General features: G+C 39.5%; 1 protein-coding gene across 1 annotated transcript in view; it reads left to right on the plus strand.

The window, feature by feature from the left end:
* The first annotated feature begins 230 nt into the window (after nt 1–230).
* PSMB2 (proteasome 20S subunit beta 2) overlaps nt 231–14467 on the plus strand; it is a 36384-nt gene continuing 22147 nt past the window's right edge. Inside the window, exons 1-4 of the mRNA XM_072610071.1 lie at nt 231–409; nt 1231–1560; nt 7106–7228; nt 10333–10403. Of these exons, the coding sequence (XP_072466172.1) occupies nt 1470–1560; nt 7106–7228; nt 10333–10403 (285 nt within the window). The 5' untranslated portion in view covers nt 231–409; nt 1231–1469. The remainder of the gene's footprint in view (nt 410–1230; nt 1561–7105; nt 7229–10332; nt 10404–14467) is intronic.

The raw sequence follows: 14467 nt of genomic DNA on the forward strand, positions 1-14467 counted from the left end.
ATGATCTTTCCCGCTTCCAGTCATGGATGGGTTGTGCGCTCCTTTCTTCCAAAGAAGAGAGCAGGAAAGAACAATTTAGAAGGCAAAGGGAGCCAAATTCCTGCCGAGGAACATTATTTTCATAGTTGTTTGGAGATAAAATTCCATTTCTCTGACAACAGGAAGGAGACTGCAGCTGTGTATGAAGGAAACTAGCTATTGAAAGTTTTCAACCTTTCCCTGAGTCTGCTGGATAAACAGTAAGGCATCGAAGGAGGCATACAGAGGCAGCTTTACAAGGGACTCCAATAACTGCAGAACCCAAGAGAATGAAAAACTTGGAGGGTCTCCTCTCCCAGGGTGATGATCCGCCCCAGAATGGGCTGAGTATTTTTAAATAATGCATGACCAGGTGACTAAACAAATCTAGGTGAGCCTGAGAGTCAAAGAATCATAAAGAGAGGTGGAGAAATGAAAGAGATGGAGGGAAAATATGAAGAGAGAAGATGAAAAGTAGATGCTGACAAAGGAATGAGAAGGGAGGTTATGGGGTTGAAGGGAGAGTGGAAGGAAGAAGAGCACAGGGGCTGATATGGGATTGAAAGAGGAAAGAGGTGTAAGGCTGGGAAGGGAAGAAAGAATTTAGGGCAGAGGAGAAGGGAAGGAGGAAGGAATGTGGGAAGGAAGAAGGGATGTGGAAAGGAGGCAGGCAGAGGGGAAGGAGGGAAACATGGGACTGAGAGACAGAGAGAAGAGGGGAAGGACGGAGGCACGTGGGGCTGAGACGGAGGGGAGGGAAGGAGGAACTTGGGGCAAAAGGGAAAGAGGGAATGTGTGAGGATTAGAGGAAGAAGAGGGAACTTGGGGCAGAGGGGAAGGGGAAAGAAGGGAGGCATGTGAGGCTGAGAGGGAAAGGAGAGGCATGAAGGAAGGAGGGAGATCTACGATGCAGCTGAGGAGAGAAAAAAGGAAGGAGGACAATGGAGGGAGGGAATTTGGGGAAAGGGTAAGGAGAGAAGGGGAAAATGGGGAAAAGAAAAGAGAAGGAAAAAGGAGGAAGGAGGAGGAAGGTAGGACGGGGTCTCAATTTGTGCTTCCAATCTCCGGGTGGTTTGCACACAGTAATAAGTGGTGCGGGATCTCACAGCACACTTGCAGACTGACTTAGAGAAGCCCAACCCGAGAGAGGAGGGGCGCTGAAAAGGGGCGGGACAGGAACGACGTAAGGCCCGCCCCCTTTCCCCCCCCTAGTTTCTTCCCGCAGGTGGGGAGCGAGCTGTCGCGAAATCCTCCTCTCCCGGGGCCAGGCCGGCGCCGATTGCTGGCAGTTCTCGCGAGATCTCGTGACGTCATCCGAGCGCGACGGCGGCGGTGACGGTGCCTCCTCCCTTTCATCCTGGACGGTGCTGTCTCACCGGTGAGCCGGCGGTGAGAAGGAACCGCAGGCAGGCCCGGCCCAAGCTGCATCCCGTCTTGTCCCTCCGCCCGCCATGGAGTACCTTATCGGCATCCAGGGCCCCGACTACATCTTGGTGGCCTCGGACCGCGTGGCCGCCAGCAACATCGTCCAGATGAAGGACGGTGAGTGAGGCCGCGCCCGGCCCGGCCGGGCCAGAGGGGATGAGGCGGGAGGGAAAGGGGCCCAGGAGATGCTGCCGGCGGCGCGGACTCTGCCACCCTGTCCCCCTTGGGCGCCTCGGCCGGTGCACGCTTGCTGTTAATGGGGCTGTCCTCGGCCTCTTCCGTTTCCCTTGTGCCCTGCCTGGGGTGTGTAGCGTGGGGGCTGTGGAAACTCCCTCTGAATTTGGATTTGAATCCTGGCTCTGCGACTCTGTGTGTGGCCTTGGACCACAGGTTCTTTAGCCTCCCGGTTTCCTGGTTTGTAAAGTGAGGGCTTTGAACTCCCTTCCAGACCTAAATCTGCGTGCTTTCCTCAAGTCACGTTTGAGTTGCGAGACGTAGCTCCATGAATGAATCCTGGATGTTGGAGAGGGGACGACTCTGATAGTCTTACTATTATTAATAATAAATTCTGAGGCCTTTTCTTCCTAGTCCTGCAGTTATTATTATCCGTATTTTATAAGTATATTCTATATTATATATAGAGTCAGAATCAGAGAAGGGAAATGACAATTGAGAGCACGTTTTGGAACTCAGATTTCCTGATATCTGACCCAAAATACTTTCCAGCCAGTCAGCTTGCATTTATTAATTACTATTATTACACATATTACTAAAATATTTTACATATTTATTACTTGTCAGACGCTGTGCTAAGCGATGGGAATGCAAAAAAGGACAGTAGTTTCTCCCTCACTCACCCCTCCATCACAACTTTATTTCTGTTTTATTGACAACTGAGAATAGGAATTGGGGCTGGACTTGTGATTTCAGTGGTATAGGGAACTCCTGGGTGGGCAAACTCCCTCTTCCAATACGAGTGGATACCTTCTTTTGCTACATACTTACAGCTCCAAGAGGTTGTGTCTTGCTAAGAATCGCCCAGACACTGTGTGAGAGGCAGGGTTTGAACTCCTGACTTCTTGGGTCCAAGCCTCACTTTGTCCACAATAACAGTATTCCTCACTCAAGTCGAAGATAACTGCAGGTCATGTCATCATCTCCCTGTTATCATGGTCCTCTTCGAGAAGGAAGGTCACACACGATCTCTTGATAGGTTTGGTCTACTTATTTGTTTTTGAGTTCACCTGGGGTAGGTATAGTAGAGAGAATTGCCATGTACGTAAATTGTAATAACTCTATTAAAGAAAATAATGGCAAGATTTTCTTGATATTTGTTTCTCTGTAGCCTTTAAACAACAAGGGAAGGGAAGTAAGTAGGCTATTTCCAGACCAAGTTTTGTTTAAATGGCTAATCATAGGTACATTGTCATTTGAAGAATGATTTAGTAGTACTGCTTTTAAATGACTGGGGTGCTGAAGAAAAATCGAAGAAGCATAGATTTAGAGCTAGAAGGAATCTTGGGGGACAGGGGTCGCTTTAGTCCCTACTTAACAGATGAAGAAACTGAGATTCAAGGAAGTGAAGGGACCTGCTGGAGGTAACACTGCTAGTAACTGGCAAGGCTAGGATTTGTTTGAATGCAGTTCCTGTGACTCCAGATCCACCTCTTTTATGAAGAATTAAGTGAATGAATCTTCAGTTGCTTGACATTCTAAAGGTTTGCTGTGCTTTCTTTCATCACATGGGGAGTTGGAATAAGATCTATAGGGTTGTTCTTGAGTTCCGTTAATTCAGAACATGTTACTTTCTAATGGAATAGAAACTTGAAAGTGGTGTATTAATGGACATTTTCTCAAGCTATCTGTAAAATGGATGAAAGGAAAAAATGAAAGTGCTTCCTAATTTGGGGAACTTTTCTCTTGGAGAGCATATTTTTTCTCCCCAAGAGGTATCACTGACTTGAATCTTAATACTTTAGAAATTGTCCTTTGTCAGACACATGATAGGAGCATGGAGTAAGATTTAATTAGGATCATACATTTTAGCTAAAAGAAATCTCAGAGGCCAGCTAATCCAAACCCTTCCATTTTATAGATAAAACTGAGACCTAGAAATGTTAAATACCCTCCCTGAAATACCTGTCTGTTTTTTATCTTAGAATGATACTCCCTTATTGAGGAAAGTTCTGTTTTTAGACTGGACACAAAACTTCAGGAGAGACACATAGGCACAATATCCAGCAATACTTTGCACATAGCTGGTACTCAGTGTCATAATTGCAATAACTAGAAGGGAATAGTAAGTAATAATATCTCACATTAATATGGCACATTTTACTTTTTCCAGTATCGTTTCACCCAAGTAAAGACAAAAAAAGGAGGAAGCCCACAGTGGTTCACCTGCTTCTCTCTCCTTCCCCCCCTGAGTTCTAATCTGGGCATTATATTTTAAGAGGGATGCTGACAAATGGAGTACATCCAGAGGGATATGAAAGCTAGATAATCTGAGGAAATGGGAATGAAAAGAACTGGAAAAAGTAAAGCTTGGGGATGGCATGACATATCTTTAAGAATCAAAAGGCTTGTGTATGTAGAAATTGGATTCATTTTTGGGGGGTGGGGGTTGGGGAGAGGTGTAATTCCAGAGAGTAGAGTAGAACTAATAATGGTTGGAAGTTATAGGCTCAATAAAATGAAACATTTTTTAATACTTGTAAGTTTCCCCAAAATAGAATAGGCTGCCTTTTGAAGTAGTGACTTCTCTGTCATTGGAAGTATTCAAGGTGACCTATTCTCAGGGATGTTGGAAGTGGAATTCCTTTAGTGGGGGAGAGTTTGGATTAGAAGATTCCTAATGTCCTTTGATTCTGTAATTCAAAAAGAAAGTGCCTTATTCCTTTTTTGTTAAATTCACATTAAGGAATATAATCTGAGGACATCTGTGTGTGGGAAGAGGAGTAGTTACAATATAACAGATTAAGGTATCATAAGTTAGCAAACTAGCAACTTTCTTCCTTTAGTGAAGCAGGCTTCAGTTATTTCACTGGACTGGTAGAGTATTTACTTAAGGGAAAGCACATTGGAAAGAGTAAAATATGCTGTATTAATGTAAGCTATAACTTATCCCCTTCTAGTCCTGTCATAATAATGATACTGATTTAGTACCAACTATGCTGGATCTTGTAGGAAATAAAATTCCAGCCTGGAAGGAATTTACAATATAGTTTTAAAAAGGAAACATAGACCTAAAGAAATTTAAACAATGCCTAGAATTATCACAGTGTACATATAAAAAGTGTCACAGAAGTTTGGCAGAGGGAGAGATTACTTGTGGACCATGAAAGTTTGTTGGAGGAAAAGATTTTAAGCTGGATCTAAGGATGTGTCAGAATAGAGCCACATCTATAACCTTCCTCCATTTTTCCCCTCCTGTTTTTACAGGCCTAAATTTGTTGGAATGTGAGCTTGAGGGCTTTTGTATTTTCCCACCTAGAATATTTTATAATTTCTGTTTTATCAGATAAACCCAAGTGCTGAAAAATGGAACTTAGGTTTGTTTTGACTTGCCGTCTTGGTTCAGTCAAGCTATTCCATTGGGTGTCAGTGTCACATGCTGTATTGTCATCATATATATCATATATTATATATATGTCATCTATATATGTATGTGTATGTATATATGTATATGTGTGTATGTATGTATATATATATATGTGTGTATGTTATGTATGTATACTATAATACCATATACATTTGGTCTGTCTACTAGTCTATGGAGATACTTGAAAACTGCCCCGATTATGGCATGTATAGTTGACTTTTTACATTCTGTGAATTCCTATATTACTGAGAGCTTGTATATATTCTACACTTTGTTGTAATAATGTAAATACCTTAGGCTTATTATAGCACTTTGGAACATTTACATATGTTCTTATTTGATCCTGAATGATCCTTTAAAGTTGGGAAAGTCACTTACCCCCATGAACCTTAGTTTTTTCACCTATAAACTGAGGGGATAGGGCTCAGTCTGGAAAATCCTTTCCAGCTCTAAATCTTTGATTCTGTGATCCTTTGAGAGGTAATATATAGTGAATAAAAAACTGGCCTCAGACTCAGGAAGGCATAGCTAGGTTCACATTCAGCCTCTACAGGTTCTTGCTGTGTGATCCAGAGCAAGTCTCCATCTCTTAGTGTCTCAGACAACTCTCGAAGACTAGTATAGTATTAGAGCAGTTCCTGATGATGTTCGTGGGGAAAGGTAGTTATTTCATTGGTATCTCTATATCAATGAAATCACACAGCATCTTTCTTCTCATTTTCCTCTTCCCTCTCTCTCTTCTTTACTAGCTCCATTCTGTATTTCAGGATGAGGTTCCGGTGAAGTTATTTGCCTAAAGTCCCACAGCTAAGTGTGGCAGAGTCTGAGCTAAAGCCTGTTGCACTGTGGTAGTTCTCTGAATATGTCATAGCAAGTCCTTATATTTTTGTTTTTCCTGTGGTTCCTCATACAATTCTAGGCATACTGCAGGTACCTAACAAATAACTTTTTACTTGTTTAAGCTGATTTCACAGTGAAAAATAGCATTCTTCCAGTTCTGGCTTTTCTTCTAAATGTTATTACAAAAAATATTAAACTTGTTTGCAAACTGACAGACTCCTTCAACCTATATAACAAATACAGTTTAGGTTTTCTGTATTTCCAGTCTATACAGGTATGACCTTGAGGCCACGTATTAGTAATTTTACATTTACATTTTGTGTTTCCCTCTAGCCATACCCAGCCATATTAATGGCAATTTCAACCCTCAAATATTTTTAAAACTGTTTCACAGCAGCATTATGCTCTCCAAATCCTATTAAAGGATTGGGATATTTCAGAAGCTTTTAAACATGAAACATGTCTTCCAGGGAAGATTATTCAGCAGTATTTGAAAAATTGAAAGTGAAAGTGAGAGTTGGATAGGGAGATTATGTTTTACTGAAGCTTCAGCTTGAATATGAGAAGTTATGTTCCTTAGGCACTAATGGCTGCCTGAATGTTGATTTCTCTCTAATCTGAACAAGAATCTGGAATAACCAGATAAGATTCAACTATTTCAATTTTTTTTGCAAAGTATTTTTATATAATTTGTTGTTGTTTCTCTTTTGTCTATGCTTTGAGGGTGATATTAGTTAACAATTTTTATAGTGATCTGTATTTTCAGTTGATTTCTCCACAGATTTTTCCTTTTCAAAGATCATTTTCTTTTGATGTCTTCTTATTTTAGCTGTAGTATCACTCTTCTCTCTGCACCTTCAAATTCTACCGTATCTCCTCAGAACCACAACTTGATTTGGTCTCTTGAAGAAGTTCTTAAGATCTCTGTTAACTGAAGGATTGTTTTCACACTTTGGGCATAATTCCTGCACTTCCTTTCAGTGATTGAGTCCTCATTAAATCAAAATATTTCTCATTATATTTGTTGCTTTCTGGAAATTCTATGTGATTTCCAGTGGCAAATGACATTAATGAAGTGTGCTTTTTCCTGATGGCATGCCATGAGGGATGAAAACATTGTAGAATGTTTTCTGTTTTTTAAAATCTCTTTTTGTGTAGGGTGTGCATTTATTGAACATGTATATGATTTGTGATGCTGAATGTGTTTTATTTTCCGAACAGATCATGACAAGATGTTCAAGATGAGTGAAAAGATCTTACTTCTGTGTGTTGGAGAGGCTGGAGACACCGTGCAGTTTGCTGAATACATTCAGAAAAACGTACAGCTCTACAAGATGCGCAATGGTAGGTAGTCCTCAGAGCAACACTTCTCTGCCCTCACTTTCCCTTTTCCTAGAGTGAGGAAGTTGAGTCTTTGGGAGGGGTCAAAGGTGAAGGTCTGATCTGTTCGTTTGAGTTTCTCATCAGCAAATGTTTATTTAGCACTTACTATTTATAAGATTACTTGATTGCGTAAGTTTATATTATCTTATTGCTGCTGTTTCTTAATACTAAAATGCTTGCTTGATTGAATTGAAATAACTGATTTAAAAAATCAACTATTGATAGGGACTCGAATGACTTAAAAATGTTATACTTGGGTTTAAATTACTTAATTTGTTTATGTTGATATTTAATGTTATGTTTTTGATTTTAATAAAAATGACAATGGAGGTCAAGAAGTACCACCCCTTAACACAGCTAGTCTGCCTCTCTACATCAAACTTTAGGAAACCAGGCCTCATAGTCCGCGTATCAGTGAGCAGTAGTGAGATGAACCCACGCCCCCACTCCCGTTCAGGCCTAAGAAATGATGACAAGATTAGACCCAACAAGATGAGATGAGGCCAGGACCTGACAGCCTCCTTGACTTGATATGTTAGTCATCCTTAATATCTTTTGTGAAGCTACCTAACCTCATTATATAAAAAAGTTCCAGAGTCTACAGTGCAACAAAATTTGTAGTTAAGAGAAGTATTATAGAAGTATAAGACTGATAGAAAAATGAGGTGTTTACAAGGACAAGAACTAAGAGGCAATGATGGTTTCAAGGCTCTTGTCTGATGGGAAAGCTTTCAGACACAAAGTACTTTGTATAGGGACATTGCAGTGGGGAATACTTTTCTATACCTTGAATGATTCACAGGTATAACAACATTGTCAAGATGTGAACTGGAAAGGAATTTAATTTACATATGAACTCATCTATTAATTCTTTATAAAAGTATTCTGTAAGATGCATTAATATAACTTTCTGAGCAACAGGCTGGGTTAACATGCATGAAGCTCTTATTCTCAGATGAATTAAAGAATATTCTCCCTTTTTTGCTTATCAGTGCTTGGCACAGACTAGGCATTTAATAAATATTTGCTGAATTGGGGGAAAAATGAATAATTTTCTTTTTGTGTAGGTCAATAGTATCTGCAACAATATTTTTCTTTCGTGACCTAATTATTGGATTCTTTTAGTCTCATAGCCTCTGTTTTTAAGTTGTTAGAAAATCATTTTTGAAAATTTCACATATAGTTTAACATTCTTCAAACTAATGGTTTTATATTTAAAATCTTACTTTTTTCTAAAAGTAACTCATTTTGGGGTGGAGCCAAGATGGTAGAGTAGAAAGACACACCTATGGAGGCTCTTTCCACACAGCCCATAAAATACCTGTAGAGAGGGACTCTCAACAAATTTTGGAGCAGCAGAAGTAAAAGTAATTCATTTTTAAAGATGTCCCAATATCTCATTTCTTCCTTTGAGTTTTAGTTTTATAATTTTCAAGTTGCATCTTGAAACCTCTTGTTCATCTTAGGCTTATATGTTTGGGTCTCATTTCTTGAGTGAATGAAACCATACAGTACAGAAGGTTATCACACTGGTGACTTTAAACAAGGTTGTGGATTTGATGCCCTTACAGATCAATTCATATTATTCTAACTGTGGCTGCAGACTTTTCTGTTCTTCTTACCTTTACAAAGAGAAGGGGCAAGAGAGCCCATCTCCACATCTACGCCTAGAAAAACAATTCAGTCCATGATGCCCTACCCAAGGTTGATCAGTGACCTCATCTTGATAAACAAAAGACGGCATGTTTCTTTCATGTTTTTCTGGTCTGTATTTCTTTGTAGTCAGGCTAGAAAAGTGTGGGCTGGATGACAGTACAGTTAAATAGATTGTAGTTAGTTAAATAACATACCAAGAGGGTGTTGGATGATTAGATTGTTCGTTATAAACCTAGAAGGAGGTCTGTGTTTGAACATCATGGTACTCTATCCTTGGTCCTTCTTGTTCATCATTTTTATCAGCAATTTGGAAAAAAACAGACTTACTTATCAACTTTGTGGATAACTTGAATAACTAATAAATTGAATGACAAAGGAAGAATCCAGAAATTTCCGCAGGTTAGAATAATGGATCTACAGTGTGACCCTTTGACTGAATTCAAATTTCAAACAGAACAAATCCCCTTAATAAAAGGATTTGTTCTGTAAAACTTGGATTCTGTCAAAAGGCCACACCCAGGGGCCTAGAAGGCTGCAGGTTCCTCACCCCTGATAAACTAATGAGATATATTTAACAGGAAGATATGTTAGGTCTTGCATTTCAGTTTTTAAAAATCAGTTACACAATTTAAAAATGGGAGAGACTTAGCTGAACAGTTTATGTAAAAAGGGATTAGGGGTTTCAGTTGACTGACTATAGCTGATATGACTGCCCAAAAAATTGATGCAGTCATAGACTTTAATAGAAGAGTATCCAGAAAAGAAAAGTGCTAGTCCGACAGAATCCTGCATACTGTTAAGATCGCAGCAGGAATATTGTGCTCTGTGTCTTGTTAGATTATAAGATAATGCAATCATACCTTATTTTTTATCTATCTCCTCTAGTGGTTGAGCTGAATACGATTGGCCACTGTTTTAATACTCAAAACCATTTCATTCGCTTGTCTGGAATGGCTAAAAGAATGTGATGAAGAGAACACTGGAGGTATGATAGGGTTGCAGGAAAGGTTACCTCTATGTCTTTGTAGGGCTGCTATAAGGAGAAAAGATTAGACTGTGTAGTTGTATAAGATAGAGTGAGAAAGATAGGAAGACAAGGTTTCAGGGAGGCAGATTGTGGTCAGGTGTAAGAATTGCTTCTCTAATAGTTAGAATTTTCCACTAATAACTACTTTATGAGGTTGGTTCCTCATGACAGTGGGGTTTTAGGGCTAATGATCATCTGTCAGGCCTGACAGAGAGAGGATTACCACCTGGAAGGTTAGACAAAATGACCATTATGGTCCATTCATAACTTTTTTAATAGTGTGGTTCTGTATTTGGAATGTTAGACATTGGAGGATGTGAAATTTGACTGTACTTAACCGTTGAACTTCAATGCAAGTCTGACTTTTTGTCTCTTGCACCAGGATATGAATTGTCTCCCACAGCAGCAGCTAACTTCACACGTCGAAATCTGGCTGACTACCTCCGGAGTCGGGTAAGGAGTATAGACAGACAAGGCTGAATATTAGAGGAAGGGAGGATGTTCCTTTGCTCTTTGCAAATCTCCTTCTAAACATAAGTAGTCTGTTTGTATTACTTCGCTTTGTTGCAACTCTTCCCCTTAGCACAGATTTGGTCTTTCTTTAGATTTGTTCTGTATTCTCTACAGTTTCTTAGGTGAAATCTGAGAAGCACCCCACACAATTCACCTGAGTGGCAGCTTTAGGCAGAACACACCATAACTTGAATTTGATTGGCTTTTTTTTGGCTTTTTGCTTTGTTTTTTAACTTAGAACTAATTAACTTGTTTCTATCATATAATTAAAGTCCCTATAATTATAGGTAAGCTATCTCTAAGCCCTATAAATTATCCAAGTTTTCATTCCTGCCAGACTTATAAGCAAGTAGCTATCCCTCTCACTGATGTTAAAATTCTTAGTCTAATCTGAATTTTTCTGACTGTCACCCTCTGGAACTGGTTGCTCCATTGGGTTCCAGTCATTTCACTGGTTTAATTTGTCTCTTCTGCTTTTCAAAATACACTGTTAATTTTTGAATGCATCAAGATTGTGTGTGACCATCTTAATAGAATGTTGCCAGGAAAGCAGTATGTGATTGCTATAATGTGTATTTTTCCTTCCTCAAGGGACCATATATCTGAATTTTAAACATATGACCTCACCACCCAATGCTAATTTTTTATCTGTAAAGTCAAGAAACTTAGTAACCACGGAGGAGTGCTTAGAAAAGAGATTGTAATGTTTCTCATTCATATGGCTTTCACAAAAAAGCATTTTCCTTAATTTAATCTAGGCAGCATGCCATTGTGGCCATTGGTGCCTGACTTTGTTTAACTGATAAGAAGGAGACAACAAATAGGACTTGCCCAAGGTCCTATGGCAAGTCTGAAACAAACCTGAGATGTCCTCGAGGACCTTGACCATAGGTGTGAAGCCATAACTTCTGGGATGGGATGGCTTTCAGTCAGTGGTATCTTTTTGCCCTTTTCAGATCGTTTTATCTTTTAGTTTATAAAAGCCATGTATCTTTACCTGTACCTCAAAAATCTTAGTAATAGTGTATTTTCTTATGCCTAGAAAATGTGTGGTTTGTTTTGGAGCAATTTCAGTATTATCTGGCATGTGAGCTCGTGTTATGCAGCTACTTAAATTACCTGTTGCAATTATAAAAACAAATTGGGCAGGTGCTTTGTAGTCAAGTCAAAGGAGATGATATTGCAGCTCTTTAGGGTCATTTATTTTTGTTCCTCATAATATTTCTTTTTGAGATTCTCTAGAGAAATGGAGCTTCTCTTTCTCTAAGTGTTAGTTTGAATACCAGGTAAGTTCTAAACCTGAATGGAAACTAAAATTCAGTCATGGGTTACATTAGGTGAGGGAGTAGGAAAATTTAAAGGAAGTATTTGACTTCTATGAAAACCCAATAACATTTTCACTTTCATAATTGGAAAATGAGTTCAAATCCCAGCCATCCAGAAGCTCCTTGTGATATTTAGCAAATTGTTAGATGTGAGTTGCTTTGTAAAATATCGCACTGACTTATCAGGCAAATTCCAAATTCCACCTTTAGGCACAATAAACATTTTGTTGTAAATACCCTGGTATTAATAAGTGAATTAAGCTCCTTTTAAAATCGAGATAAGACTGGCTATGCTCATGCAAATGCAGTGGATCCATTTAATCTTCTAGCTGCTAAGATGTTTGATGTACTTAGCCAAAGAATCTCCTTTGTAGACATTGACATGGGAGCTTTAGTAAAGGGGTGGGGGAGGGAGAGAATGGTGTTTATAAAGGATAAATTTTCATTTGGCAACTATCAGCAGGGAGTTTTATAGGTACCAATCTAGGATAAGAAATTCATTTTGGAATGACCAGTCATTATAGCTACATGGATTATATTGTTAGTTACTGGCATGAAGGATTTGATATTTTGAGTCATTTTTATTGAAAATAAAAAAGAGATTTTCACCTCTGGAGGCCCTGTGGTTGAAGAGGAACTGATGCAGACTAATAAATGCTACTAAAATGCCAGTGTGTGCTTAACATTAGAAGATTTTTGTGAACAAAAAGGGAACTTAAGAGAATATGAAAGTGTGGCTATCGAAGAATTGGAGAAGTACTTGAAGAGGAAAGATGGCACATGAATGGAAAAACAGAAAAGAGCTGGGAAACCAGAAATGAGACCTTTGGGTTTGGACTTCGAAGGCGAAATGCACGCAGTCTTTCCTTTGTTAATAAACTTATAAACATAATTGTATTATTTACATGATATAAAATTGTTATGTAATGTTAAATTTGTGTAATTATTATTAAATATATATGTATTTTAGTTTGCTTCTGAGGTAGCAAGTTCCCTCAAAGTAGTAAAGGATGAGAAGTTTCAATGGCTTATTTTCAAAACCTTTGGACTTGGATTTGACTTGGACTGGAAGGAGACATTGAGTTATGTGGGGCAGTGTACTTAAGTATTTGAAAGGCTGTCCTGTGGAGAGAGTTTAGCCTTGTCTGTAGGAGCAATGTTAAGGGCAGCAGAACAGCAGAGTTAGGCTGTATGGTAGGAGAAAGGTCCTAACAATTAGCAGTATCCAGCTATGGAATAGCCTGGACTGGACATGCTGCCTCTGGAGGTGTGCTGGCTTCCCTTCCACTGGAGCTTTTCTCAGAGAAGTTGGTTGGCCGCTCTTCAGGTCTCTTAGAGAAGATTCTTATCCAGGTCTGCATTGGATTAGGTGCCCTCTGAGGTCCTTCCCCCTCTGGAGATGCTTTGCTTCTGCCTCTCACTGATTCCACCATTGATGCTAAATTACACCCTCATTAAACACCTGCTGCTTGGCTCTTTAACAGGACTGATTTTTTAGAACAACTTAATGATTCTGGTAGGCATACTTGACAATATACAGAAGGTAAGAAAAACAGCTCAGAAGCTTGTTTCGATTTTCCATTACTTTTGATGATGATAGTAAATTTTCATTTCTTATTTGAAGTTAATAATACCTCACATTTAGAATAGCTCATCTGAATACCCTCAAGGTATTTTTAAAGAACTTTTTCCCTTTCACACATAGGAATACTGAGGTGTATAAATCAGCAAAATTCAATGCCCTTTTAGTAAAATAGAATTGTAGTTGATATACACATACCTTATTTAAATTGTCTTATATCCACTATTCCTCTTACAAGTAATGATACCGAGCATGCCCTCCAGTGCCTTTTTAGAAGCCTCTTGATTGCCAAAGGTATTCCAGTTTGTTGTAGGGCCATGCTACCTGTAATGTGATAAGTGTACATGATGCCAAAGAGAAAAAACTAGGAAAATCTCATCCTCTTTTACAAATCTTATGCCAAGCCAGTCCTGTATCCCTTTTAAGTTGAAAGATTAGTCATGAGACCTGTGGGTATTAGCTAGTTCAAAAAATGGCCATAGATTGTGTCTGTTTCAGGATTAGATTTGCCCTGATCAGTGTTATATGACGTGTTCTCTAGCCCTAAAAGGACCATGTGACTTTTGCCCTGGCTTCTGTAAGATTAAGTCTCCATATTGGCCATTGGAGCAGTTGTGCCATCCTCATACCTTCTCTGGCTCACACAAAAGATTCATCTGTGGGTTGCCCAAGAGATTGTTTGTTGGTGTTAGTGAAGTCTTGTGACCTTGTGAACAGATGGCACAGGTGAAAGAAACCTTGACTTTACATGTCTTGTCCCCTCACCACCAGCAGCCATTTGTTACATGTGATTAAAAACATCACTAACGAGAGTAATTGAACATGCTTTTTGGCAAACACAGTTAGCAGGATGTGACATGACGCAGTACTGCCTTCTTCCTCTACGTGCCATCTCCCTCGAGGCCTGATCCTCTGTGCTCGCCCCCGTCTCCCCCGTGCCCAGGCTTGCCTTCCAGCTCACCTGCTCCAGATGGGCAGCACAGTAGGGAGGACACTGGCAAAGGCAGATGTGTTTATTTACCGGAGACAGAACTCTGTGCTGTTGCAGATGGCAGTGCCTAGGAGCAAATGGCAGCCTTTGACACCACTTCTATCGC

The sequence above is a fragment of the Notamacropus eugenii genome, chromosome 5 (genome assembly GCF_028372415.1).
Source record: "Notamacropus eugenii isolate mMacEug1 chromosome 5, mMacEug1.pri_v2, whole genome shotgun sequence".
NCBI lineage: Eukaryota > Metazoa > Chordata > Mammalia > Diprotodontia > Macropodidae > Notamacropus > Notamacropus eugenii.